The sequence below is a fragment of the Microcaecilia unicolor genome, chromosome 2 (genome assembly GCF_901765095.1).
Source record: "Microcaecilia unicolor chromosome 2, aMicUni1.1, whole genome shotgun sequence".
NCBI classification, from domain to species: domain Eukaryota; kingdom Metazoa; phylum Chordata; class Amphibia; order Gymnophiona; family Siphonopidae; genus Microcaecilia; species Microcaecilia unicolor.
Genome location: NC_044032.1, coordinates 343115130 through 343140424, shown reverse-complemented (window position 1 = coordinate 343140424; position 25295 = coordinate 343115130). Strand labels below are relative to the sequence as shown.

Sequence of the window (25295 nt, the reverse complement as noted above, 5' to 3'; positions counted from 1 at the left end):
CCTGAATGTGTAGGTGGTTTGTGATCCCAACATGCACATTGTGATGGGCAAGGTAGATCTAGAGGGGAAGACATTGGGGTAAGGCTCCTGAAAGACAGATATCCATCAGAACAAGTAAGGGACTAAAACTCCCAACTTCCCTGGAATAGACCTAGAGGAAGGAAGAGTGGGAGGGGCAGACATCTTCAGGAACATTAGAGAGACTACAACTCTCAGCTTCCCCGGGCCGGGATAGATCACCTGACTCCTTCAGAGAGGGTAGTCCACACTACGATTCCCAAGATTCAGGGAGGCGATCACAAGACTCTTTTAGTGGTGGTAAGCCTGACTACAAATCCCAAGGGTAGGAGGCATCATCTTTCTAGGCCAGCTGAGGGTAATGATTATTAGCTGCAGGAGAGTAGACAGGAGATAGTTCTGATGGAGTGGCTGCCCCATAAGGGATTTCAGAGGCTCAAATGGTGGAGGGAGAGACTGAATCAGAGTATATGGACACCTTTGCCCTAGCCAAGTTAAAGAGTGGGAATCCTAAGGGAATGCTAGCAACCTTAGTAGTTAATGTAATGCAATGCATGGAGAAGAAGCTTAAGGGGAGCACCTGAACGTTTTTGGAATGTAATAGGAGTGTGTCCCTGGATTCAAGTTTGACCCTGGGGTGGATATCAGAGATTCAATTGCTGGTATGTCAAAGGGTGGGGGCCCCATTTCCTCAGCTGTTCACTGAAGGGAGGGTTAAGAAATCTTGAGTCTGAAGGAGGACAATTATATTGGATGAACTTTCTTTAAAAGACTGCTTTGAGTTTGAGGAGAGCTGGGGTAGCCGAGGACTTTGCTGCTGCCTGAAGAAAGTTTTTTTTTCCTGCTCCCTTTGATAAGTCTAGACTGTAAGCTGGCAGTCTCTATGAACTAAGCTGTGGAAAGCAATAAGACTGTTCCAGACTAAAAGGGAAAGAAAAGCTCCCCATTTATCTGTTGTTATAATTTTGAGTTGGTGAAAAGTTCCATAGAAAACCCAGAGTGGTGGCGTGCATCTGGACTGGACAGAGGAGAGCATAGTTGAGCAGATGCAGAGCATGACAATGAACGTGTTAGCCAGTTTCCCAGGGTCTGCCCATGACTCCTGCATTGCTCTCGCTTTTTCTAATCGTTTGTGGAGAGCAAGAATGGCCACAGGTGGATAGGTATTGTGCTAAATGTTATTGTTTAGCCTATTTCTGTGACGTACTCAGTTGGTGTTTTGTAGAACTGTTCCTGCTCATGTAGGTTGTTATATTGTTTGGAAGTAAGGTATGTAGGTCTTTTTCCCTTATGTACATACAGAGCTGCTAAGTTCACCATTCCAGGAGGGAGACTTTTGGGCTAGTCCTGGATTTGGGTCAAGCTCATCCTGTTGCATTATGGGATGCACAGCACTGATTTCATTGCATTATGGATTTGAGTCAAGCTCATTCTGCTGTATTATGGGACCTGCAGCACTGAATCATGGTCTAAAAGTACTATACTGCTTTGGGACGTAACTTTACAACCAGGACTGGCCAAAAGTCTCCCTCCTGGTGAACTTGGTAGCTCTATACATACAGCAGAGAACTGAACAGATCCATGTTCAGCCTGCTGAGCTGGAGTCAGTTCTGGTTTTCTAAACTGCACATCTGGGGCATTATGGGATCTGCAGCATTCATTTCACTGGCCAGGAACTGCCACTACAAATCCTAACCTGTCATCTATGATTCAGTTCCGCTACTGAAATGGCAAGTTAGGTCTTTTACAGTTGGCCAGTCCTGGTTTGGGAAGCCACACACAAAGCCACATTTCAACAACTGCTTTATGAACTATCATGTAGGAGAATATGGGGTACAGAAAAAAGCAGAAATTTTCCACATTGGGCACCCTTGAACTGCCTAACTATGGAGGTGTCACATGAAATAGAATCTGTGACATTTTGCTGTATAGGTAGTTTTGTGGGAACTGCCTCACCTAAAATGTGGATGTTGGAGTCAGTCTTCACATTAGCGGTTCACACAATATCCAAAGATGTACACCGTTTTGGAGTCTGTAAACATTTTGTATGTATGTGCGTGTGGAGAAGCAGCATACCAATTACAGCATAAAGACACATTTCCAGGGCTCTGTGGTTCCAATTCCATTGCAGGTCCATGTAATCCCAGACAAGTGACAGAACCCTCCATTCTGTCTGTTTCCTAAACGGAGTGTGTGATCACCCACACACACTCTGTTTAGGAAAGAGATATGTACTGTATTTCAACGTAACTCACCTTTCTATACCCCAGAAAAAGGTGTGTGCAGAATACCTACGCCATGTTATGTGTTGTACTTCACTGGGGAAGAATCAGGGCCCAGCTGTTTCCTACTTCCTTTAACCTTATCACCTATACAATATATATCATTGCATTTCATTTCATCTATGGGTGACATTCCCTGCTGTTAAGATGTATTCGGACTGTTTGCAGGGATGGCAAGTTCCCCCGCTCCAGGCTGGAGATATTGGGCAGTCCTGCATTTCTCACCACCCTGTCCTGTTGCATTATGGGACTTTCAGCACCGGTTTCAATGGTAGGATCAGGTACTACAAATCCCACACTGCTTTGGGATGTAAGTTCCAAACCAGGACTGGTCAACAAATCTGCAGTCTGGAACCTAGTTACTTGACAGCTCTGCATTTGCCCTCTTGATCAGTGACTAGGCAAGAACTGGGTTGTAGGCATCAATGTCAACAAAGTTTATGGGCTGGCCTGTCACTGTTTGGAACCCATTGAGCAACGGCTTCTGAGGATGGGACAGTCTCAATGTCACTGTGACCTATGAGGTTCTTGTCCCTTTGATTACATGAGTGTGCTTGTCCCTGCAGTAGAAGTAAGAATCACTGATAGGAGCCATTTCCACTTGTGGTGTTGGGTGTAATGCAGGTCATTGCCTACTCAATATTGACTGTTATATACAATATGCTGTTTTCTCATCTGTGGCAAGCAGCATTTGCCTCTGTACCAGGGGCGTAGCCAGATGGACAATTTTGGGTGGGCCTGAGCTCAAGGTTGGTGGGCATAGAATTCACCCTCACCCCACCCCCCTCTGGTTTGTTCCTCTCTCCACCCCTCCCTGCCCACAAACCCCAAATATTAAATACTTGAGCTGGTGGGGATCCCCAAACCTTGCCAGCTGAAGATATCCTCCTTCTCGAGGAGCCAGCACTCTTCCAAACTGCAGCCAGCAGCACTTGCCTCAAAACTGATGCTGTTGCCAGCAGGCTTTTGTATGTGCAAAAACTGAGCATGTGCAGAAGGGCCGGTCTCAGCATCAGCACAAGGCAAGTGCTGTTAGCTGACATTTGGAAGAGCGAAGGCTGCCCAAGAATAAAAAATCTTCAGTTGGCAAGGTTTGGGCATCCCCACCAGCCACAGCAAGAATGTCACAATTTTGGGTGGGCCTATGTCCAAAGTGGGTGGGCCCTGGCCCACCCGTGGCTAAGCCACTGCTCTGTACTATGTGCTCCCCAGATTAAAAGGCTTTGATGCTCACAGTTGTTTGTCACTTCTAATGACAGGTATGGAACATGGGGCTGGGTTTCAAGGGGATTTGCTGGAAAGTTTACATGAACCCAAACACAAGGGAGTAGCCTTGGTGCAAGGGGTCACATAATTGGCTGTATATATCTGCCTTCTCTCTACCTCTTAAGAGTGGCCGACAGTGGCTGTCAATATATTCTGCTGGCCTTGTTAGCCAGAAAGGTGATACTACAACACTGGACAAGTCAAAGCTCACTGCAAATTGAACAATGGTATGGACATATGCGTCAGATGGCAGAGTGGGAGATTCAAAGAACAGAGAATCTGGCGAGTAAGACATCTAAGGAATATACCAACAATTGGAGTAGGTGCTTGGAGTGCATTCCAAATCGCCCTTTCCACAGTACTTTCAGTGCTGGTTATGTGTCGGGGCCAAGTAATTCTGTGTTATTCCATGTATTAAAAAAGGAGGAAGGAAGACCAAACGACAGCAAGTATGGTTAAAAAGTGAGGTGAAGGAAGCTATTAGAGCTCAAAGAAAATCCTTCAGAAAATGGAAGAAACCGAATGAAAATAATAAGAAACAGCATGAGGAATGTCAAGACAAATGCAAAGCACTGATAAGAAAGGCAAAAAGGGACTTTGGAAAAAAGATTGCATTGGAGGCAAAAACACATAGTAAAAACTTTTTCAGGTATATTAAAAGCAAGAAGAAGGCAAAAGAATCAGTTGGACCACTAGATGACTCCAGCCAACTTATTAGTGGAACATAACCACAAAGGCATGACATGGAGGCATATTTTCAAAGCACTTTGGGAGGCTAAGTTCCATAGGTTTCTATGGAACTTTGGGAGGCTAAGTGCTTTGAAAATGAGCCTCATGGTCGCATTTTCAATATGGTAATACTAGAGCCCAGCTAAGGAACACGTTATTTTGAGTTAATCTTTACTGTACCAAACTTGCTTTCCTTGTGCATTGCCATCCAGCTGGATCGGCAGTGTCTTAAAAGGTGGAGGATAAGACTTTTTTTTTTTTTTTACACTTATATCCCACATTATATCATGGGATCAAATAGATGGCTATTTCTGAAACATTTAACAAAGTTGAAATTAGCATATGCACTGAACTGTGCATTTAAAAGTCTTGGCCTTTAATGATGTCGCATTTTCAGGAGTCAGTCATATGTATAAGCATGCACACACCAGAACAGGCAGCTAACCACACATTGCAAAAGTACACAAAAACTTCTACAGAGTACATCCAAAATTTAATTTTTTATTTCCTTATTTCAATCTTCCAACATTCCAGACAGCAGATGTACAGATCAGCAGAACCCAAAGCAAGTAGTCAGAAACAACACAGTTTACATCTAATTGTTCAACTACCCTTAGGATTCACCTTTGGGTTTACAAAGCAAAAACACGTGCATGTAAGGACTGGATAAACAAATTAAAACAAAATTTAAAGCAAATGCCCTTAATAAGGAATACTTGGTAGCAATAATGAAACAGTGATGGAATATTCACATACCAAGCAGACTGATTTATTTTCCACTGAACATAATTAACTTTGTATGAACTTGGTGGCTAACAGTGTGCTGTACTGGACAATATTACCACATTCAGACTGACTCTGGACAGAACTTCTGCATGAAGGAAGCCCTTCCCTCATTATTCAATACCTCTCTGTGAAATAGCAGTAATAAAAAAGGCAAGTGCATTTTTATAATATACCACTGCAATCCACAAAACAAAAGGAGCAAGTTTTCACATGCCATCGTTTTCTTTTGGATGTAGGCACAGGAAAAAAAAAAAGATGTTAAGTACTGCCAGGTCTCAACCTAATTAAATTTTTTAAAATTGTATTTTAAGTCTGATTGTTAAGCATCTGATTCTCATAACATGATGTCTGTTTTGGTGGCCCTTTACTAGGTGAAAACATCTCTGCACAAATACAAGTGGTCCCTATAACCAGCCCCTCCAAATGACACAATGAATTACAATTTAGAAGTAACTACTCAGTACTTTTCCTGTGTACATCCGCATGCTGCATAGCCAGCACATTTGAAAATAAGCAAGATCAAATAAAAATGTTACCAACAATAAAGGACGACAACGTGGATAGAGCAGCTCATAGGTTTGTGTGAACGGGGATGACAGATGCGTGGAGGAAAGGGAAACCAACCTAATTGGCTTCAGATTTTTGACATCTCCTGTTCCGTCTCCCTGTACTGCTGCCCTTCAATTTTCTGGGCCGCTAGCAGCGTCAGTAAGGTAAACACACTGTCTTCGGCAGCCCCGGAAGCTCTCCATCCATTGCATTGTCCTGCCTAGGCAGAGGAAAGTTTCCAGGCTGCCAAAGGCAGTGGGTTTACCTCACTGACGCTGCCAGTGACCTGGAAAATTGAAGGACAGCAGTGCAGGGAGTGGGACAGTGGTGCAAGGAGCGGTGCAGGGAGTGGGAGGACAGCCAGTAGTGCCTAAAACACAGGCACTTGACTGGCCATCAGGGTTGAGGGGCCTGAGGCTGGAATTGGAGGTGGCTGTGCCCCCAAGGCCCCCCATAGCTACGCCTCTGGTACACAGAAGGGCGATGAAAATGAGGAAAGGCTAAAGCAGCTAGGGCTCTTCAGCTTGGAGAAAAGATGGCGATCTATAAAATAACAAATGCAGTGGAACGGGTAGACGTGAATCGCTTCTTTAAAAATACTAGGACTAGGGGACACGCAATGAAGCTACAAATTGGTAAATTCAAAACAAATTGGAGAAAATATTTCTTCACTCAACATGTAATTAAACTGTGGAATTTGTTGCCAGATAATATGGTAAAAGCTTAGTGGGGTTCAAAAAAGCTCTATAGTCCATTATTAAGATGAACTTGGGGAAAATCCACTGCTTATTTCTAGGATAAGCAGTATAAAATGTATTGTACTGTTTTGGGATCTTGCCAGGTAGTTGTGACCTGGATTGGCCACTATTGGAAACAGGATTCTGGGCTTCATGGACCTTCAGTCTGTCCCAGTAACACTTATGGAGTGTTGTGCATAGCTGACTCTGTATTTTGTGGCTATTACTGTCTGGAGTGCAGTTTTGAATGTGATTCCACTGCAAGCTGACCGTGCAGTGCTCTGTATAGCTAGTGTATTTATATCAGACGCCTAATGAAGGCCTAGCGGCCGAAACACAACTCGTGTTGAGTCTTTTACTAAATCAATAAAAGTTTTAAGTTACACTTTAATTTTGTCCAACGTGTGTTAGTCGCCTCTGCTGTCTTTTGGTTCTCTCTCATTCATGTGGAGGTTTGTTCTTCCCCACCTTTCTGCTTTGCAAAATGAGGCAACATGGGTTTCCCAAAGGAAAATCGTGCCAAACAAACCTGACCGATCTCTTTGACTGGATAACCAGAGAACTGGATAAAGGATATGCGTTAGACATAGGGGCATAAAGTGGCATTTGGACGTTTTGCTTGCCAAAATGCTCAAGCCAGTATTTTCAAAACCCATGTTATAAACGTTTTGGTATGCAGTTCGTTGGCAGTGTGTGCAAATCACAAGGGGGTAGGTTGGGGGCTGGATTTGGCATTACTAATACTTGGGAAGTTTTTCCGCCATAATGGAACAAAACAAAAACTTCCAGGGCTAAATTTTAAACGTTTTGGTCTAGATCTTTTTTTTTTTTATATAACATAAGGTACAAAAAGGTGCCCTAAATGACCAGATGACCACTTGAGGGATTAAGGCATGACCACTCCTTACTCCCCCAGTGGTCACTGACCCCCTCTAAAGATGTGAAAGAAACAGTACATACCAGCCTCTATGAAAGCTTCAGATGTTATAGCCAGTCAACAGCAAGCAGGTCCCTGGAATAGCCTAGTGTTTGGTGCATTGCACTGTAGAGAAGGGAACCAAGGCCCATATCCCACTCTATCTGTTGCATTTGTGATGGAAAGTATGAGCCCTCTGAAACTCATCAACATACAGGTGACAGCTGCAGCCATAAGGGCTATTATAGTGGCATACAGTTGGATACACTAGGTTTTTGGTGGGTTTTGGAGGGCTCGCCATACAAAATAAGGGAGTAAGGGCGAGATGTGTACTTGGTACTTTTATGTGAAGTCCACTGCAGTGCCCCCTAGGGTGCCCTACTGCTCTGCCTGTGTGGCCAGTCTACTAAAAATGCTGGCTCCTTCTACATCCCAATGGTTTGATTTTGTGCATCTTTCACTTTTTTTTTTTTTTTAAACAGTGAAAAAAGACACATGCACAGAGTACAACAATGTATAGCAATTTTTGAAACAAAAGATAACCTTTTGCTGTTTCAAAAATTGCTATATTTGCCACTTGGATTTGGAACGTTTTGAGCAAAATATCCAAAGTTGGATTTAAATGTTATATTGAAAATGCACCTCATAATCTACTTGGACTTCAGCAAAACCCTTGATACGATTCCTCATAGAACGCATCTGAAAAAGCTGAGTGGGCTAAAATTAAGACTCAAGACTGGACAGGAAACTGGTTGACTGACGGAGAGTGGTGGTGAATGGAGTTTACTCCAAAGAAAGAAAGAAAATTAGTGGAATGCCTCAGGGATTGGTAATGGGACCAATTCTATTTAATATATTTGTGAGCAACATTGCCAATGGGCTAAAAGGAAAGGTTTGTCTTTTTGCAGATTACAGAGGGAGTAGCGAATAGAGAAGGGATCTAAAAAATTTAGAAAAATGGTCTAAAGTCTGGCAGGTTAAAATGTAATAAGACAACGTGTAGAGTGATGCATTTGGTGTGTAGAAATCAACCGAGATAGGGGATGAGAGACTGATAAGCATGGTTCAGGACAGAGACCTTGGGGTGATAGTCTGAAGATCTCAAGGTGGTAAAACAATGTGACAAGATGGTGGCCATGGCCAGTAGGATACTGGGCTGTACAGAGAGAAGAATAACCAGCAGATGCCCCTGTACAAGTTGTAAGTGAGGCCTCATTTGGAATACTGTGCTCGGTATCCTAGCTATAGCTAAGGACATAAAAAGACTTGACAGTCCAAAGAAAAGCGACAAAAATGGTAGCAGGTTTGCGCCAAAGGACCCAAGTACCTAAATACGTATATCCTAGAGGAAAGGAGGGATAGGGGATACATGATAAAACATACATACAAATCTTTTCCAGACATGAGGAAGTGGTAGAACTAGAGGACACAGATGGAGATTACAGGATGGTAGATTTAGGAATAATGTCAGAAGGTATTTTTTTATGGAGAGTGTATGCCTGGAATGCCCACCCCGGGGAATGTGATGGAAATGAAAAAGGTGACGCAATTCAAAAACGTGCAAGATAACACAAAGGATCCTTATAAGGAAAAAGGGTGGAATCAAAACAAAAATATGTTGGTGCTTAGATGGTAATTCCAGCAGTTGGAAAGTAAGGCGGATGGACTTCTATGATCTATGTCCCAAATACAGCAAAACAGGGCAGACTTTTTTACGGGCTATGTCCCGATTATGGATGGGCTGGAGTGGGCCTTGATAGCAACTCCAGTGACTGGGAACTAGGACCTTTGCTGGGCAGATGTTTATGGTCTGTGACCCAAGGATAGCAGGGACAGATCAAAAACAAGTGTGCAGTTTGTGTCACATTCACTTAAAGGTTGATAGCGAGTAATATGTTGTCAGTTTGTAACTTTGTTGGATTACTTGTTTAATATTGATCATGACCTATGACTATCCAATAATATAAAACCACTTTTCCATGATTGTGTGCCTACCTATTGTTACACTAGTATTTGATCATGATGGAGAGTAACCTACAGAGTGGTAGGTGCAGCTCTGACTGATTTATTGGGCAGACTAGATGGACCATGCGGGTCTTTATCTGCCATCATATACTGTTACTATGTTTGGGACTGGCACCTGCATGATCATTGCTGTTCTGGTGTTTTTCTTTTTATTAAAAGTTACTCCACAGATTACTGCAATTTACATAATAAAATAGTACAAAAACACATGAGATAAGGAACTCCAATCAAGATACAACAGACCTACTAGTAAACACTTAATCTACAATGTCAAAGATAATAATCAGTTAATACCGTTTACATACAGCTACCAGTATGTCCATTTTCCTCACATCTAGCTTTTATCATTCGGAATGGGGATGTCCCATGTGGTCATAACCTCTTCATTCTCCAAAGGGTCATGACCCCAGTGCTTTTCTGGTTCAGCATTGTTGTAATCTTTACACAATTCCAAAGGATGAGATGTGCAACACTGTTGTGCCTTTCTGTATAGAAATTTCTGCCATCAGAACTTTACAGCCAGCTAAGCGATGAGTGACCATTTCTGGTTATTTCTGATATGAATCTGCAGATGTTGTATCAGTTTTTTTTTCCCTATGCTTCCTGCAGCCTCTCTCATCTATAGTCCATTGTACTAGCTGCAGCTATCAATCTCTCACTCTTAAGATTTCAATTCAACTCTCGTTAACCATGCCTGTATCTGGATTTGATCAACGAATGGTTCCTGGAGTAACACTTTGTTTCCCCCACTGTATTCATTCATTCATTTTTCCAATTCTTTTCCTCATTTAGTGATCTAATTCTTTGAAGAGTTTTTTTGTCTTCTTTTCCAAATTATCCTTCCCTTGTGGTACTAGTGGATTCTTACTCATTCCTTCTACTTGTTGGAATGTTTGTTTAATGATGGAGATGTTTATGGACATTTGTATATCATATTTTTGGGCATTTGGATCTAATGATACTATTTCTATAAGACCTATTCTTCCTTTGGCTCAGGGAATGTACGTACAGTCTTAGCATACACTGATTCTTATAAGTGACCTCATGAAAATGAAAGAGTTTTTTGAATGTCTTTCAGATGCCAGTCTACAATTCCAAAGCTGTATGATTCTGTAGGAATTGCCAGCTGATTAATGGCTTGTATTCTGTAATAACACTCAGTAATATTAGTATCCTATAATATTTGTTATTGATCTTTTCTCTCAGTGATTTATGCTTGATTGGTGTTCTTTTCTCCACTCCTAGGTATTTATATACTCCTTTCCGTTCAAGTTCCTTATCTCATATTCATTACAGTCAAATGGATGTTTTCAGTTTTGCTCAAATTTCCTCTAAGAAAAATTGCCTTAGCATATTTGTCCAAACCAAAAGTCATCTCTATGTCATCCCAGAAGCTTTTTACCACTTTGGAGTTGTCTAATTGAAGGGTTTATTTCCAAAACCCTCTAAGTCCAATGCAACTAATATAGACTTAGTGGGTTTTGGAACAAGCCCTTCAATTGCTAATCACTAGAACAGTAGATCTTCCAATCATTTACAAATAGTAAGTGTGAAGTTAACAATCCAAAGGTTACATCTTTAGAAGTAAAGCTAAACCCACTGCCCAAATAATTCATTCCATGGATTAAAAGTACCAAACATAACATAAGTGGCGACAGGGAGTCATTTTATGCAGTTGCAAACTTTGTTTCCACCTGAAGCATTTATCACATTCAGAACATTTAAATGGTTTATCACCTGTGTGAACCACTTTATGCATTTGCAAGGTAGCTTTCCGATTGAAACTTTTATCACATTCGGAACATTTAAACGGTTTGTCTCCTGTGTGAATCATTTTATGTTTCTGAAGGTCACTTTTCTGACAGAAATATTTATCACACTCAGAACATTTAAATGGTTTGTCTCCTGTATGATTCATTTTATGCAATTCCAGATAGGCTTTCCGACTGAAACTTCTATCACATTCTGAACATTTAAATGGCTTTTGTTCAAGGTGAATTACTTTATGCTTTTCCAAGTTGCTTTTCTGACTAAAATATTTATTGCATTCAGAACATTTAAATGGTTTATCCCTTGTATGATTCATTTCATGCAGTTGTAGATGAGTCTTCCGACGGAAACTTTTATCACATTCACAACATTTAAATGGTTTGTATCCCGTATGAATCATTTCATGCTTTTTTAAGTAGCTTTTATGACAGAAATATTTATCACATTCAGAGCATTTAAATGGTTTGTCTCCTGTATGATTCATTTTATGCCGTTCCAGATAGGCTTTCCGACAGAAGCTTTTACTACATTCAGAACATTTGAATGGTTTGTCTCCAGTGTGAACCATTTTATGTTGTTGCAGGGCAGCTTTCCGTTTGAAACATTTATCACATTCAAAGCACTTAAATGGTTTTTCCCCCGTATGATTTAATTTATGCCGTTGCAGGTTAGCTTTCCAATTAAAACTTTTATCACATTCAGAACATTTGAATGGTTTGCCTCCTGAGTGAGTCATTCTATGCTGGTATAAGCTGAATTTCTGAGTGAAACATTTATCACATTCAGAACATTTAAATGGTTTGTCTCCCGTATGATTCATTTTATGAAGTTGCAGATTGGCTTTTCTTTTGAAACATTTATCACATTCAGAACATTTAAATGGTTTGGCTCCTGTATGATTCATTTTATGCCGCTTCAGGTTGGCTTTCCAATTGAAACTTTTATCACATTCAGGACATTTAAACGGTTTTTCTCCTGAATTAGTTATTTTATGACACTGCAGGTTACATTTCTGTCTAAAACATTTATCACATTCAGAATTTTTAAATACTTTTTCACAGGGGACAGTGTGTACAAATGAGTTACTTTTGTGTATATCTTGACCATCATGAACCTCAGTCCTAAGACTAGGTATTTGGTGCTCAACAAAATGTGAGTCCGTACTGAAGTTTTCCCAAGTATCAGCACTTGTAAAAGGTCTCTCACCTTCTTTGACTCCTCTGGTTTGTACAAGCTTTAGGCAATGGTTAGCATTTCTCTCTTGTGTATTTGATCCATCTCCTTTATAGAAGGCTGCTTCCACTCTGGTTGATGTTATGCTACTGATACCTCCCTCACAGTCAGATGAAGGATCTGGGCTATCTCTGGAGGGATCTTTGTGTTTCCATTCCTTTCTTTGCTGCCCATCGCACATTCTCATTATTATATCATAATTCTTAAATTCATCACCTGTTAGATAAAAATGAAAGTATGATCCTTAATTTTACAACTATGGAGAAGAAGATGATATATAAGGAAGTATCCCCATATGATTATTTGAAAAGAGATTTGTTTAAGGTTCCAAATGACACATAACAGAAAGTAGTGTTACTTGTACACAGGAAAAGGAACAGGTGGACAGTGGCACATGAACAGAGGGAAAGGGACCATGACTGATTTTGTCCTGCTGATTCTGTGCATCTCTTTCTCACCTCCAGTCTCTTCAATGACTTCCTTCACTGATTAGACTCACTAACCAAAAACTCTGCAACACTCTCCTGTAGTCCTGGGATTTATTTGGAATCTAGTTCCCAGAAGCTCAAACCCGACAGCTTAAAGAAACCGAATCCTAATAATATACTGGAAACCAATAATAAGATTCTCCCACCATGAGGCTAAAAAGTTGTCTACCTGTGAAGATCAAAGTATCTGTAACCTATTTTATAAAAACACGCAAGGGGCAATTCTATAAATTAAGTGCACACAGTTATGCACCCTTTGTATGTGTACATTTTAGAATAATGACATATCCATGTGTATGCGTGCACATACATGTGTAAATGCCAATATTCTGCCTATGTGCTAGTCTGCAAATATTCGTTTAACTTGCATAGCGGGTATTTGCAAAGGGAACGCACACAGGGAACGCACACATGGAAGGAGCATAGGTAGGATACTGGCAGGGCTTTCACTTGCATGCATAACTAGGTGCGGTTGTCCAGGTCAGAGGCACGCAGCCAGGAGAGTCTGCGCATCACTATACCTTGGGCCACAGCTCGAGATGCCACATCATAGGTGTCATATATACCCCTGGACAGGAACTTTCTACACGCCTTCAGCTGCCTGACCACCTCCTGAAAAGGCCTGGACTGCTCCGGAGGGAGCTTATCGACCAGGTCAGCCAGTTGCTTCACATTGTTCCGCATGTGAATGCTCGTGTACAGCTGGTACGACTGGATGTGGGTCACGAGCATGGAAGATTGGTAGGCCTTCCTCCCAAACGAGTCCAGAGTGCGAGACTCCCGCCCCGGGGGGCCAAGGCGGTATCCCTCGAACTCCGTGCCCTCTTGAGAGCAGAGTCCACGACCGCTGAGTCATGAGGCAATTGGGGCCGCATTAACTTTGGGTCAGAGTGGATTCTGTATTGGGACTCCGCTTTCTTGGGAATGGTGGGGTTAGATAATGGCTTCTGCCAGTTCCGAAGCAGTGTCTCTTTGAGGACATTGTGCAACGGTACCGTGGAAGACTCTCTAGGTGGTGATGGATAGTCGAGGACCTCGAGCATCTCAGCCCTCGGCTCATCCACAGAGACCACGGGAAAGGGAATGCATATAGACATATCCCTGACAAAGGAGGCAAAGGAGAGACTCTCAGGGGGCGAGAGCTTCCTCTCCGGTGAAGGAGTGGGGTCGGAGGGAAGGCCCTCAGACTCCTCTGAGGAGAAATATCTGGGGTCCTCCTCCTCCCCCCACGAGGCCTCTTCCTCGGTGTCGGACATGAGCTCTTTCAGCTCAGACCTGAACCGGGCCCGTCTCGACTGCGAGGAACCACGTCCTCGATGGTGGCGTCGAGTGGTGGACTCCCGTGCCGGCGGGGATGAAGCTCCCTCCATCGACGTCGACTCCACCTGCGTGGCGGTCGACACCGGTACCGCAAGCGGCGTCGGAGGCCTCAGCATCGGGCTGGAGCACGCCGGCGCCTCCATCAACTGCGCCGGGGGCCCGGCAAGGCCTGGCGCATCAGCCCTTCCAGAATCCCTGGAAGGATGGCTCGGAGGCACTCGTCCAGGCCCGCTGTTGGGAAAGGCAGGGGGGGCCGGTGTGGGTGCCGGAAGCTGCTCAGGTCCAGGAGACGGTACCAAAGCACCCATGGACTGACGCAGCGACACCTCTTCGACTGAGGGGGAACGCTCCTCTCGGCACTGCCGTTTCCTCGGTGTCGATTCATCTCTGGAGGCGCGGGAACTAGCAGTCCCGTGAGCCGTGGGCGACCGATGCCGATGCTTCTTTGTTTTCTTTCGGTGCCCATCATCGATGCTCGGTGGCAGAGATGAAGAGGAGGTAGAACCCCCCCCCCCCCCCCCCGGCCTCGAGGGATCGGGTCTGACAGGGTTCGGTCCCGATGGCCCTGGGTAGAGGGAGTGGCCGGGGCCGACTGCCCGCGCGGCCGCTCACCCCCGCCGTCGCCGGAGGTCCGGCAAGCCAACGGTACCTGTGCTCCTGGGGTCGATGCCATCATCAGTGTCGATTTCGTCGACATCGGTACCGGTACCGAAGACCCGGCCATTGACACCGATGACGTCAAAGGGCCGGCACAAGTTCCAAAAAGTTGGTCCCGACGAACTTGCCTCGCCACCTGTGTCCGCTTTCGCAATCCGAGACACAAGGTGCACGTCTTGGTATTATGCTCCGGGCCAAGGCACTGGAGGCACCAAGCGTGAGTATCGGTTTGCGAGATGTGCCGGCCGCACCGACCACACTTCTTGAATCCACTCGGGACCTTCGAGGACATCGACGGAAAAATCGCGTCGGTGAAGTCAAAGTCGTCGATGGTGGCGGTGAAAAGCACACCCGAAAAAGAAACGACCGAGCGGCCACAAGGCCGCAACAAAGCGCCCCCGCGCTAAGACGACGAGGGGACAAACTTTTTTTTTTTTTTTTTAGAGATAAGAAAGAAAAAGAAGCGCGCACGAAAAAGAAAATTCGCGGATTCGGTTTCCGGGGCTGACCAAGAGAGAGACGGTAACACGTCTCTCCTCAGCGCGGAATCGAAAAAAACTGAGCGGGAATGGTCGCGCACGGGCAGGAAGACGGCCGCGCATGCGCGGGACTGCCCGCAAAGTTTTGTTCCAGTTGGTGGGGGCTGCCGTGGACGTCAACCCAGTCGTGAGAACAAGCAGCCTGCTTGTCCTCGGAGAAAGTATATTACATACCTGTATGCCTAAAGTGTTTAGGTCTGTGAGTGATTAGGTATTGGAAGGAGACCTACAGGGACAGGTTTAGCTTATCAAAGTGTCAGGTCAAGGGCAAGGAAAAGTTAACACGTTAATAAATGTGTCAAAGGACTGTCTAAATATTTAAGGAATGGAAGGAAGACTACAAAAATTCACAGGGGATTAGAGACAGTAGGGTACCTAGAGACATGGATAAAAGGGACAAAAAAGGTGAGAGTGACAAATCTTCATAAATGAGATGAGTGGAGAGGGGAAAAGAGGATTTTCTTTTGGCAAGAAAGAAGGGTTATCACAGAATTGTGAAAGGGAAGAGAGATGGACATTCAGATGAATAAAAGCAAAATCAAAGAGACAATGGGAGAAGACAGGCATGAAAGAAAAATACCTAAAAGGGAAGGGAAATGGCAGAAATAAAGAGAGAAAACAAAGTATCCATTCAAAGGTCAGAAGTGCTGATTCTTCATTTGTGCTGTGTCTGGTCCAGAGGATGCCTCACCCTTGGAAGAAATAGTTGGATCAGCCATTACTTAATTTAATCCAAGGTTCATCACCTGTTTCATCCAGTTCTTCACGTGTGTTCGTGTTGGGCAGGTTTCCTCTGTCCTCAGATCCCTGGGGTTCAAACCTGGATTCCTCTTCCTTAAATTGGGTTAAAATATCAGGTTTGACATTTGGGAAGCCTGTTATAGACAAACATAGTTACAATTGGATTAATTTTTAAAGCTATGAATCGGCATAATTTTTAAAACACTGACATTTAAAAAAAAAACCCAAAAAATCTGCACACACTATATAAATAATCACAGCACTGAATATGCATATTTGTTGATGTTTGGTGACTGCTATCTGTATATTTGGCTGCTACTGACAGCAGGTTAAATCACATAAAAAAGTGGACAATATTATCCAACTAGTAAAAGAGGCCAGTTTCTGAGCAAATGAAACGGGCGCTAGCAAGGTTTTCGTTGCCAACACCCCCCCCCCCCCCTCCCTGGCCAACCCCTTCATTGTTCTGCCATTGCTCCGCCCCCAACATCATGACGTTTGACGCGAGGGCGGGGCCCGGAGTGATTTCCCACCCCACCGCCTCCCTCCCTGCCAACCCCCTCGTTCTGCCATTGCTCCGCCCTCGAGGGCGGGGCTCGGAGCGATTTTGGTGGCTTCACCACCACGAACCTTCGAACCTTTTTGAAGGCAGTCAGGGCTTGGCTTCACTGACGTCAGTGTCCTCAGAACGTTGAGGGTGAGTTTTACTATAGTAGATGATGATACTGAGATAGTGTAGCTATAAAGCTTCTGATGGTATAGCAACCCCTGTGCTAGTACCTCAGTTACAATGTGTTAATATTTGTTAAGTCATAGTAAGTGCAAAAACTTACAGCACTAAGGGCCCCTTTTAAAAAGCAGCAGTAAGCCCAATGTGGGCTTACCGCTTGCTAAAAAGGAAGTACCACCTGGCTACTGTGGAAGCCCAGTGGTATTTCCCACCCCCAGCACACTGTCATATCTGGCGCTACAAAAAACTTACTTTTGTAGCGCCGGTGTGTACCCGGCAGTAATTGGGAAGTGTCGTATGCTGCCCAGTTACCGCTAGGTTAGAGATAGAACTCCACCCCCCCCCTTGAAACAGCCACGCAGCAAGTGCTTCACTTGCCGCATGGTCTTAAAAAAGAAAGGCCTACCTTTCACTCGCTGCGGTAAAAGGGGGCCTCGGTGCGCGTCAAAAACACAAGCCAACACCAGCACAGGCTCCCTTTTGCCGCAGCTTGGTAAAATGGGCTCTTAGAAAAAAGGCCCCTTTGTAAGGCTTGGTTTTTTTTTTTTTTTTTTAACTAAAGGGCATTAAGCCCTTAACCCACAGTTAATGCATGCTAAGTCTACCGCTGTTGCCCTGGTAGCCGCAATATGGCACCAGTCTATGCAGAACATGGCTACTTGGGAGCTTACTAGATATCTATACTGCAAGCAGAATCTACTTAAGGCATATTGTGCTCTTTGAAAATCATACATGGAAAGTTTCATGGTTCCCCCAGATGGCATGACTACTTTGGGGGTTGGGGGTGTGGGGAAGGGATGAGGGATACTGTGTTCGCTGAAAGAAAACTGGATGGGGATAATGCTCATAATACTTTAACACTTCATACTTCCGACTGTGCGAGTACTGTTATTTTCAATTAATTTATGAGACTTGAATGCTGTGCCAAGCTGTTTTTTTTGTACTGTTTTCTCTTGTTTATCAATAAAGTTCTTTTTAAGTGTTTTAACCCAACAAAATGAGATTCTCTCTCAGTTTTATATCTACTATACCTCTCTTTACAAATCTGAGAGCGTAGCTACCTCTAATACCATAGATGTCTTTCTAGTGAAACTGCAGGCCCTGGCCCTTACTAACATGGAAAAAAAGCTCTTGGAGGCTCCCATTTTGGGTACAGTGATTCAACAGACTATTGGCTCCTTTAAAAAAATAAGACCCCTGGCATAGATGGCCTTACGGCTGAATCTTTTCATACTTTTCCAGCTTGATCCGATAGCCAGGCTTCTTGAACTCTAATCAATCATTTCTTGTTACTGGGACCATGTCTGGTACTATGACAGAAGCTCTTACAGTAGTTCTCCCAAATCCAGGGTGAGATGCTATGGAAGTTGCTAATTACAGACCCATTTTTTGATTAACCTATATGCTAAAATCTACGCTAAAATACTGGCGAATAGGCTCATGAAATCCTTATTTAGAGACTTATTCATCCAGACCAAACTGATTTTCTTACCAATAGACACTCATCCAACAATATTAGACTGTCTCCCCATCTTTTGTCCAGTGCAAAATTGGTGTCCTTGGATGTGGGGAAGGCCGTTGATCGGGTTGAGTGGTCTTATATGTTAAGAACACTGCATGGTTTGGATTTGGAGAAGGTTTTTTAAATATGGTACAAATTCTATATTCTGCTCCTAAGGCCTGCTTATACATCAATAATTCTCTCTCAAGTTCATATCCACTTAGCAGAGGCGCCAGATAAGTGTCTTGTCACCACTCCTGTTTAATTTGGCCCTGGAGCCACTATTGCGTGCCATTCAACAACATGCAGATATCCATGGAATTAATATAGGGGAAGTAGAATGTATGTTGTCTGCTTATTGGACGATGCCTTCTTATTCCTTACTAGGCCACTTGCTTCCCTTCCTCCTTTGTTACAACTTATTGATTCATTTGGCCTATTCTCAGGTTACAAAATTAATTGGACAGAATCTGAGGTAATGCCTCTTAATATACACTATGTCAAGGCTGATGTTTCCTCTTTTCCTTTTCAATGGCAAACTAAAGGACTGAAATATCTTGGTATTAAGTTATATACTGATATTCCTGCTCTTATAGTGAATAATGAATTCTATGGTTCTTCAAGCGTCTAATTGAGATTCCAGCACAGAAGTAATATTCTGAATATCTCTAATATCTTAAAGAGAAAAAAAGGAAAGAGAGAGACTAATGGGCTCACTTCCTACCTGCTGGGAGACTGAGAAAATACTGAGGCTAGGGTCACAATCAGGGCTCTTATTGGCTCTCTGGAGTCACAGTTTTTTCTCAGTCTCCACCTGCTGGAAGGCGAGCACAACCCATCAGTTCAATCCTGGTCCGGTCCGGAGGGACGCTAAGGAATGCCTCTTAATATACACTATATCAAGGCTGATGTTTCCTCTTTTCCTTTTCAATGGCAAACTAAAGGACTGAAATATCTTGGTATTAAGTTATATACTGATATTCCTGCTCTTATAGTGAATAATGAATTCTATGGTTCTGTGTAAAGTCCGAGAACTTTGTGATAGATGGTCACCATTATTTCTGAGTTGGTGGGGCAGACTTGCTACTATTAAAATGTCTGTCTCTCCTGTTATCATGTACTATATGTCTATGATACCGATCTTTTTCTCCAAGTCTTTTTATAAAGGATATAAAGGAATTGATAAACATTCAACACAATTCTTATGGCAAGGAAAGAAACCTAGGATTGCCTACAGACCTTGCAGAAATTAAAAGATCAGGGAGGAGTGAACTTTCTGTATTTTTACAAATACAATGCTGCTTTCATCTCAAGGCAAGGTATCCTCTGACTGCAAACTCTGGACCCTTCTGTTCAACTCTCCTGGTTGCGGGTGGAGACTGCGCTAATTTCCCCACTTTCACGTGCCTCACTGATCAACTCTACCATGCTGGATGTTCTGATGGACAGCCTTATTATCAGGGCGACTTGCAAAGTAATGAACTTATTTGATGTTGCACTTTCTCCTACTACTGTGTCCAAGCAATGCTTCCTATGAATCCTTGCTTCTTAGTGGAAAGGAACCTCTTTATTGGTCTCTGTGGATAAGATGTGGTATTTGGAATCTGGGCCATGTCATGTCCTTAACTATCTGGAACGGAGGAGGAAATATGGTCTTTCATTCTCACAATGTTATCGCTGGATGCAATTGAGACACATTTTACATTCTAGGAAGGTTGACGAGCTCCTTTCCAGATGCTTCTAGCATTTCTGCATTAGGTGGTACATCTCAGGATACTGGTTTACCAGCTTCAGGAATTTATAAACAGATACAACACTTCATTGCTAATACTTAAATCTAGCCTCTTAAAGCTATTTGGGAATTTGAACTGAAAATTAAAACATCCGGTGTTTCTTTTGCAATCCTTTTGGTTGAAGAAATGTATTGCACTGCTTCTGCCTCACTGACACAGTCCTTATATTATGGCATTTCTATCCCCCATTAGCCCAAGTGAAACTCAGGTTCAATGTGGCTTACAACATAAAATAAAATATAAAAGAAAAGAAAATAAATGAATTACAGTTACATTTAAAGAATACATCATAAAGCTGCCCAGTTACTGCCAGGTTAGCGTGGGAGCCCCTACTGCCATCTCAATGGGTGGTTGTAAGGGCTTCCCCTTGAAATAGCCATGCAGTAAGTGGTTCACTCACTAAACGGCCATTTATTTAGATTTTGCTCACACCTCTTTCAGTAGTAGCTCAAGGTGAGTTACATTCAGGTACTCTGGATATTTCTCTGTCCCAGGAGGGCTCACAATTTAAGTTTGTACCTGAGGCAATGGAAGGTTAAGTGACTTGCCCAAGATCACAAGGAGCAGTAGTGGGATTTGAACCGGCCACCTCTGGATTGCAAGACCGGTGCTCTAACCACTAGGCCACTCCTCCACTCCATTTCCTTTGGACAAAAAAAAAAAAAAAGAAGAGAAGAAGACGACGACTTTTACCTGCTGCGGTAAAAGAAGACCTCAGTGCGCATCAGAAACACGCACTGACACCAGTACAGGTCCCCTTTTACCGCAGCTTAGTAAAAGGGCCCCTTAGGTTGGGGATGTGAATAGATAGATACTCTTTTATTAAAATGTAAATGTGTTGAGGAAGAGTTTCTTACTGTCCTGAGCGTTCTGTATTGTTCCTTGCTACTTATTATTCTGTATTTGTATTGAATAAACTCTTAATAAAAAGACTGAACTTTTAAGTGTTGTGTTATGTTGCTTGTTTGCGTGCAGTAATCTGTGCGTTATCTACTTTTAAAAATAATTTCAGGAGGTGGCATGTCATGGGCCGAGAATGGCCGTTCCTGCGTTAATTTTCTTGCAGATACAGAGCACTAATAGAAATAAAAAATACCGGGAAACACTCCTTGATGCAGCAGTAGTTTTGGGCTTGCCATGTGTTAAAATTATGCGTTAACCCACATTAAGCCCCAAATTTTATGCCCTTGATTATTTTCATCTGTACAAAATTAGTCTTTGTTATTTCTGTTGAATCAGTTTTAAAATGTTTATTTTTTATTTTAGTATCTGTTAAATGGTTTCTACTAATCTTGGTCTCACTGTTATTTATTGTTCTTATTGTACTGTTGGATATTATTTATATTTCATGCTCAATGTTCTAATCATTTGTCTGGACTCCATAAGGGAATTTTATAAATATGAAAAATAAAAAGTACATTTTATACTTGCCTGTTACAGGCAGGTGAAACTGTTCAGATGTCTCTGATTCAGGTTGATCCATGAAGAGCAGATGTTCCTCTTGTTTAATACTCAGTGAGAACACAGATGTTACAATCGGAAGGCCTGTGATGAGAAAACAAACATGTCAAGAAGGACCCAGTGGCTCTGTTTATATTTTGTTAGAAACTAGATCTTAATTTTCCACATGTTTGATGCCAGTTCCTGTGATCTGAAAATGCACAGCCAGAACAGAACTCCAGAACCTTTACTTACTCATGCTGGGGTCATTCATTCTTTCCCACTCACAGCGTTGTTTGAAATATTTCTCAACTTTCTTTTTAATCTTGAGTATAAGATCAGAATTAAGAATGGAATAGCCTGTCAATAACAAATAAGAAAAGTTTCATTTTTAAATTACTTTTGTAGAAGTCTCTGGGAGTTTCATTTCTTTTCTCTTCTGACGAGAGCAATCTGTGAATGTGTGTATGCAGGTGGTATTTTCATGATAAAGCTTGGTGAGAAGAGATGGCTGCAGCCTGTCACCTTATTAAGATTAAACCTTGGAGGGTTTCTGCTGTGGTTATTTCTATAGGTGCCAATGTTCTGAGAATCAGGCAACCTCCTGGGAGGTGGAATCTCAGCTTCTTACTAAAAGCATTTGGAAAAGAAAAATCAAGCCCTGAGGTTTAAATATATTGTCTACCTGGAGGATAGAGAGGGAGAAAAAATACTGGATCTGTAACATGCTAAGCATGTTTATGATGCAGACCTGACCATATGAGGGGAGAGAATTCAGTAAATGGTACCCTAAGGGGCCCTTTTACTAAGCTGCGGTAAAAGGGGCCCTGCACTAGTGAGGGCAGACATTTTTGCTGTGCATCAAGGCCCTTTTTACCGCAGTGAGTAAAAAGGCCCAAAAAAGAAATGGCCATGCAGTAAAATTGCTCTTACCATGTGGCCGAGGGGGGGGGGGGGGGGGGGGGATGGACAGCACTTACCACCACTCACTGAGGTGGTGACATGGGTCCCGTGGTAACTGGGCAGTGATTACCACCAGGTAACTGCTGCAGTAAAAAACAGGGACCTATTTTCCATAGTGCCGGAAATGCTGTGTGCTGGGGATGGAACTACTACTGGCACCCGGGTTGTACCAGCGGTAGTTCCGGACTGCCATGCGGTAAGCCCGCGGTAGGCTTACCACTGCTTAGTAAAAGGGCCCCTTAGGGTGCTAGGATGATCCACACTTAGCTAGTATTCTGTGTGGAATGATCTTTACAGAATAGCAGCTTAGAATGCAACTCGCATCTAACTTGGGTGCAGGCAATAATGCCTACCAAAAGCTGATGTAAATGCTGGTGCCTAACTAGTGGCAGGTGGGTATGTAAATGACAATGTGACATCACACCTAAACCTGGGAACGCCCCTGACCCACTCATGCCCTGCCCATCACCACACCCCTTTGGAGCTGCATGCCATAAAATTTAGGTGCATATGTTATAAAAAAGGGCACAAGACAGATCTGTGTGCAACTCCTAATGACTGCCAATTAACACTAATTATAGATTGTTAATGCCTGATTAATCAGTTTACATGCAGATCTGTGTGCAACTCCTAATGACTGCCAATTAACACTAATTATAGATTGTTAATGCCTGATTAATCAGTTTACATGCAGATCTGTGATCTGCACACAACTTTGGACAAATGATAGAGAATCCAGGGGATATATTTACAAGGACTTCGTGGCTCTCCAGTAGAAACCAGACAGGTAAATCCTCTCTCCTCTACCCCATGCCAGTTTTGTCATAGAAAAAAGGGAGACAGCTTCCATCTGGTTATGTACGAAGCCTCTAGTTTAAAACAGAGCAGCATCTTTTGCCAGTCCTTAAGCAGTTGGGTCTTTCACTGGATTCTACAGTCACAGTAGCTCCAGTTGGACTTGGGATAACAGCAAAAGTCAAGCCCTATATTTTAGGAACCTAGCAACTGAGACTTTTCCAGCCCCGATAAAATGGCAACACCCATTAGTAAATGTTATGAATTATATATCCCTGGCGGACCCTTTGACAGAGCGGCAGTAAGCCCAACGCGGGTTTACCACATGCTAATCTGGAACTACCGCCGGGCCAAAGCAGGCACCAGCAGCAGTTCCAGCCCCAGTGTGAACCATTTTATTTATTTATTTATTAGGATTTAACGCCTTTTTGAAAGAATTCACTCAAGGCAGTGTACAATAAGAATAGATCAAACATAAGCAATAGGCAATTACAGCAGTAAAATTTGCCATGCTAGGGAAAACAGATAGCTATTTTCTAGCATGGCACTTACCTGGTAGTAATCAGGCAGCGCCATGTGCTACCCGGTTACCACCAGGTTAGCACGGGAGCCCTTAATGCCACCTTAATGGGTGGCGTTAAGTGCTCTCCCCTCCCCTGCATGGCCACACGGTAGGTAAAATTTTACCGAATGGCCATGCCATTTTACCCACTGCAGTAAAAAGGGCTACAGTGTGCGGCAAAAACGGCCCCTGCTGCTAGCACAGGGCCCTTTTTACCGCAGCTTGGTAAAAGGACCCCTTACTGAAAGAGAAGCTGCTGATGAAAAAAATCATGTGTAGACCCTAATCTCTTACAACATAAGTCATTCTGAGTTAGACTAAGATTCTCTGTCTGAATGACCTTTGATCTGACCCAGCATTGCACATCTTATGTTATGTGCTCAAGGAATATTTAAATAATAAATACAAATTGCAATATGTCTATAGGAGTGGAGGGCAGACGACAGATAAGAATGTTTACCTCATGATATCATAATGTCTTGAATCTCCTTGATGACCTTCTTGTAAAACTACTTCTGTCATTCTCCCAGAATGTCCCACTGTACTTCCAAGAAATAAGCAGTGACATGTGACTGGTGCCTGTGTTCAGGTAACAGAGTTAGGTTAGTTACCATGTTTAAGACCGTTTGTATAACATTCTCCCACAGCTCAAGTTCTATCCCTTTTCTGCCTAAAGAATAAAGAACTGGGTCCAAAACATTTCTTAGCATTCATACAGAAGCCAACAGACTAAAAAATAGTGAAGAAGCTTCAGATGGCAGAGGCCTGTATAGTACATCTTGAGAGCAGTCAGTAAGAGAAACTCCCATCCACAGACCCTGCACTCCAAAGCTTCTGATTCTGCTCTCTGAGAAGACAAGCTTGGGAATTTGAAGAATTACAGACTATCATTGTACAAGGTTTAATTCTTGGGGAATGGTCATGGAGCACGGTTCTGCCTGTTCTTTTCAAAGCCAGAGCAGCAGGGGGGGTTCTGCTCCATCCCCGCCCTCCTAGGCAGCCTGCAGAAAAGAAGGGAAGGCCTGAAGCAGAGCAGGAAACAGTCACTCTGCTCCCTAATCTATCTCCTCTTGTACCTTCCCCTGGCCTATCTGCCCCCTTCCCCCAGCTCCACATTTCCACTTCCTTTTTGTCTACAAATTAAACCCTGTCTTTGGTTAAGGCAAGCTGATCATGTGAAGCTGGACCATCTAATCAACTGGAAAGTACCCCATGTTTGGTAGACAAAAGATTGAAACTACTATAAATTTGGGATTTTTATTATTATTCTTGGGACAATGTCTTTTATTCTGTAGCACATAAGACTTCCATAAAGTACATGCCACTAAGGTTTAGCTAATACCAAAATTTCTGTCAGGGGCCTATAAAGTATGCATTCTAATTTCCACCTTCTTCTAGAAAAACTTTGCTACGACATAAAAGCTTAACAACATATCAGTAATTGAGCTCTGTCAC

The 25295-nt window shown here is 43.0% G+C and overlaps 1 protein-coding gene across 1 annotated transcript; it reads right to left on the bottom strand.

Moving 5' to 3' along the window:
* Positions 1 to 8139: 8139 nt before the first annotated feature.
* On the bottom strand, positions 8140 to 24407 carry LOC115463692 (gastrula zinc finger protein XlCGF26.1-like). Its single transcript, XM_030194412.1, has 5 exons — positions 24301 to 24407; positions 21776 to 21880; positions 21512 to 21625; positions 16062 to 16190; positions 8140 to 12527 (listed from the first exon to the last, which is right to left on the bottom strand). Exons 2-5 carry the CDS (start codon positions 21792 to 21794, stop codon positions 10933 to 10935), a joined length of 1857 nt encoding a protein of 618 aa, XP_030050272.1. The 5' UTR covers positions 21795 to 21880; positions 24301 to 24407; the 3' UTR covers positions 8140 to 10932.
* Between the last annotated feature and the right edge of the window lie 888 nt (positions 24408 to 25295).

What these genes read in the sequence shown, in the direction of transcription:
- LOC115463692 (XM_030194412.1), bottom strand. An exon ending in GTTTCACCTGCCTGTAACAG is followed by an intron (nt 16,191 to 21,511) that starts GCAAGTATAAAA and finishes TGTCTATAACAG; the next exon opens with GCTTCCCAAATGTCAAACCT. An exon ending in TGAAGAACTGGATGAAACAG is followed by an intron (nt 12,528 to 16,061) that starts GTGATGAACCTT and finishes TTTATCTAACAG; the next exon opens with GTGATGAATTTAAGAATTAT.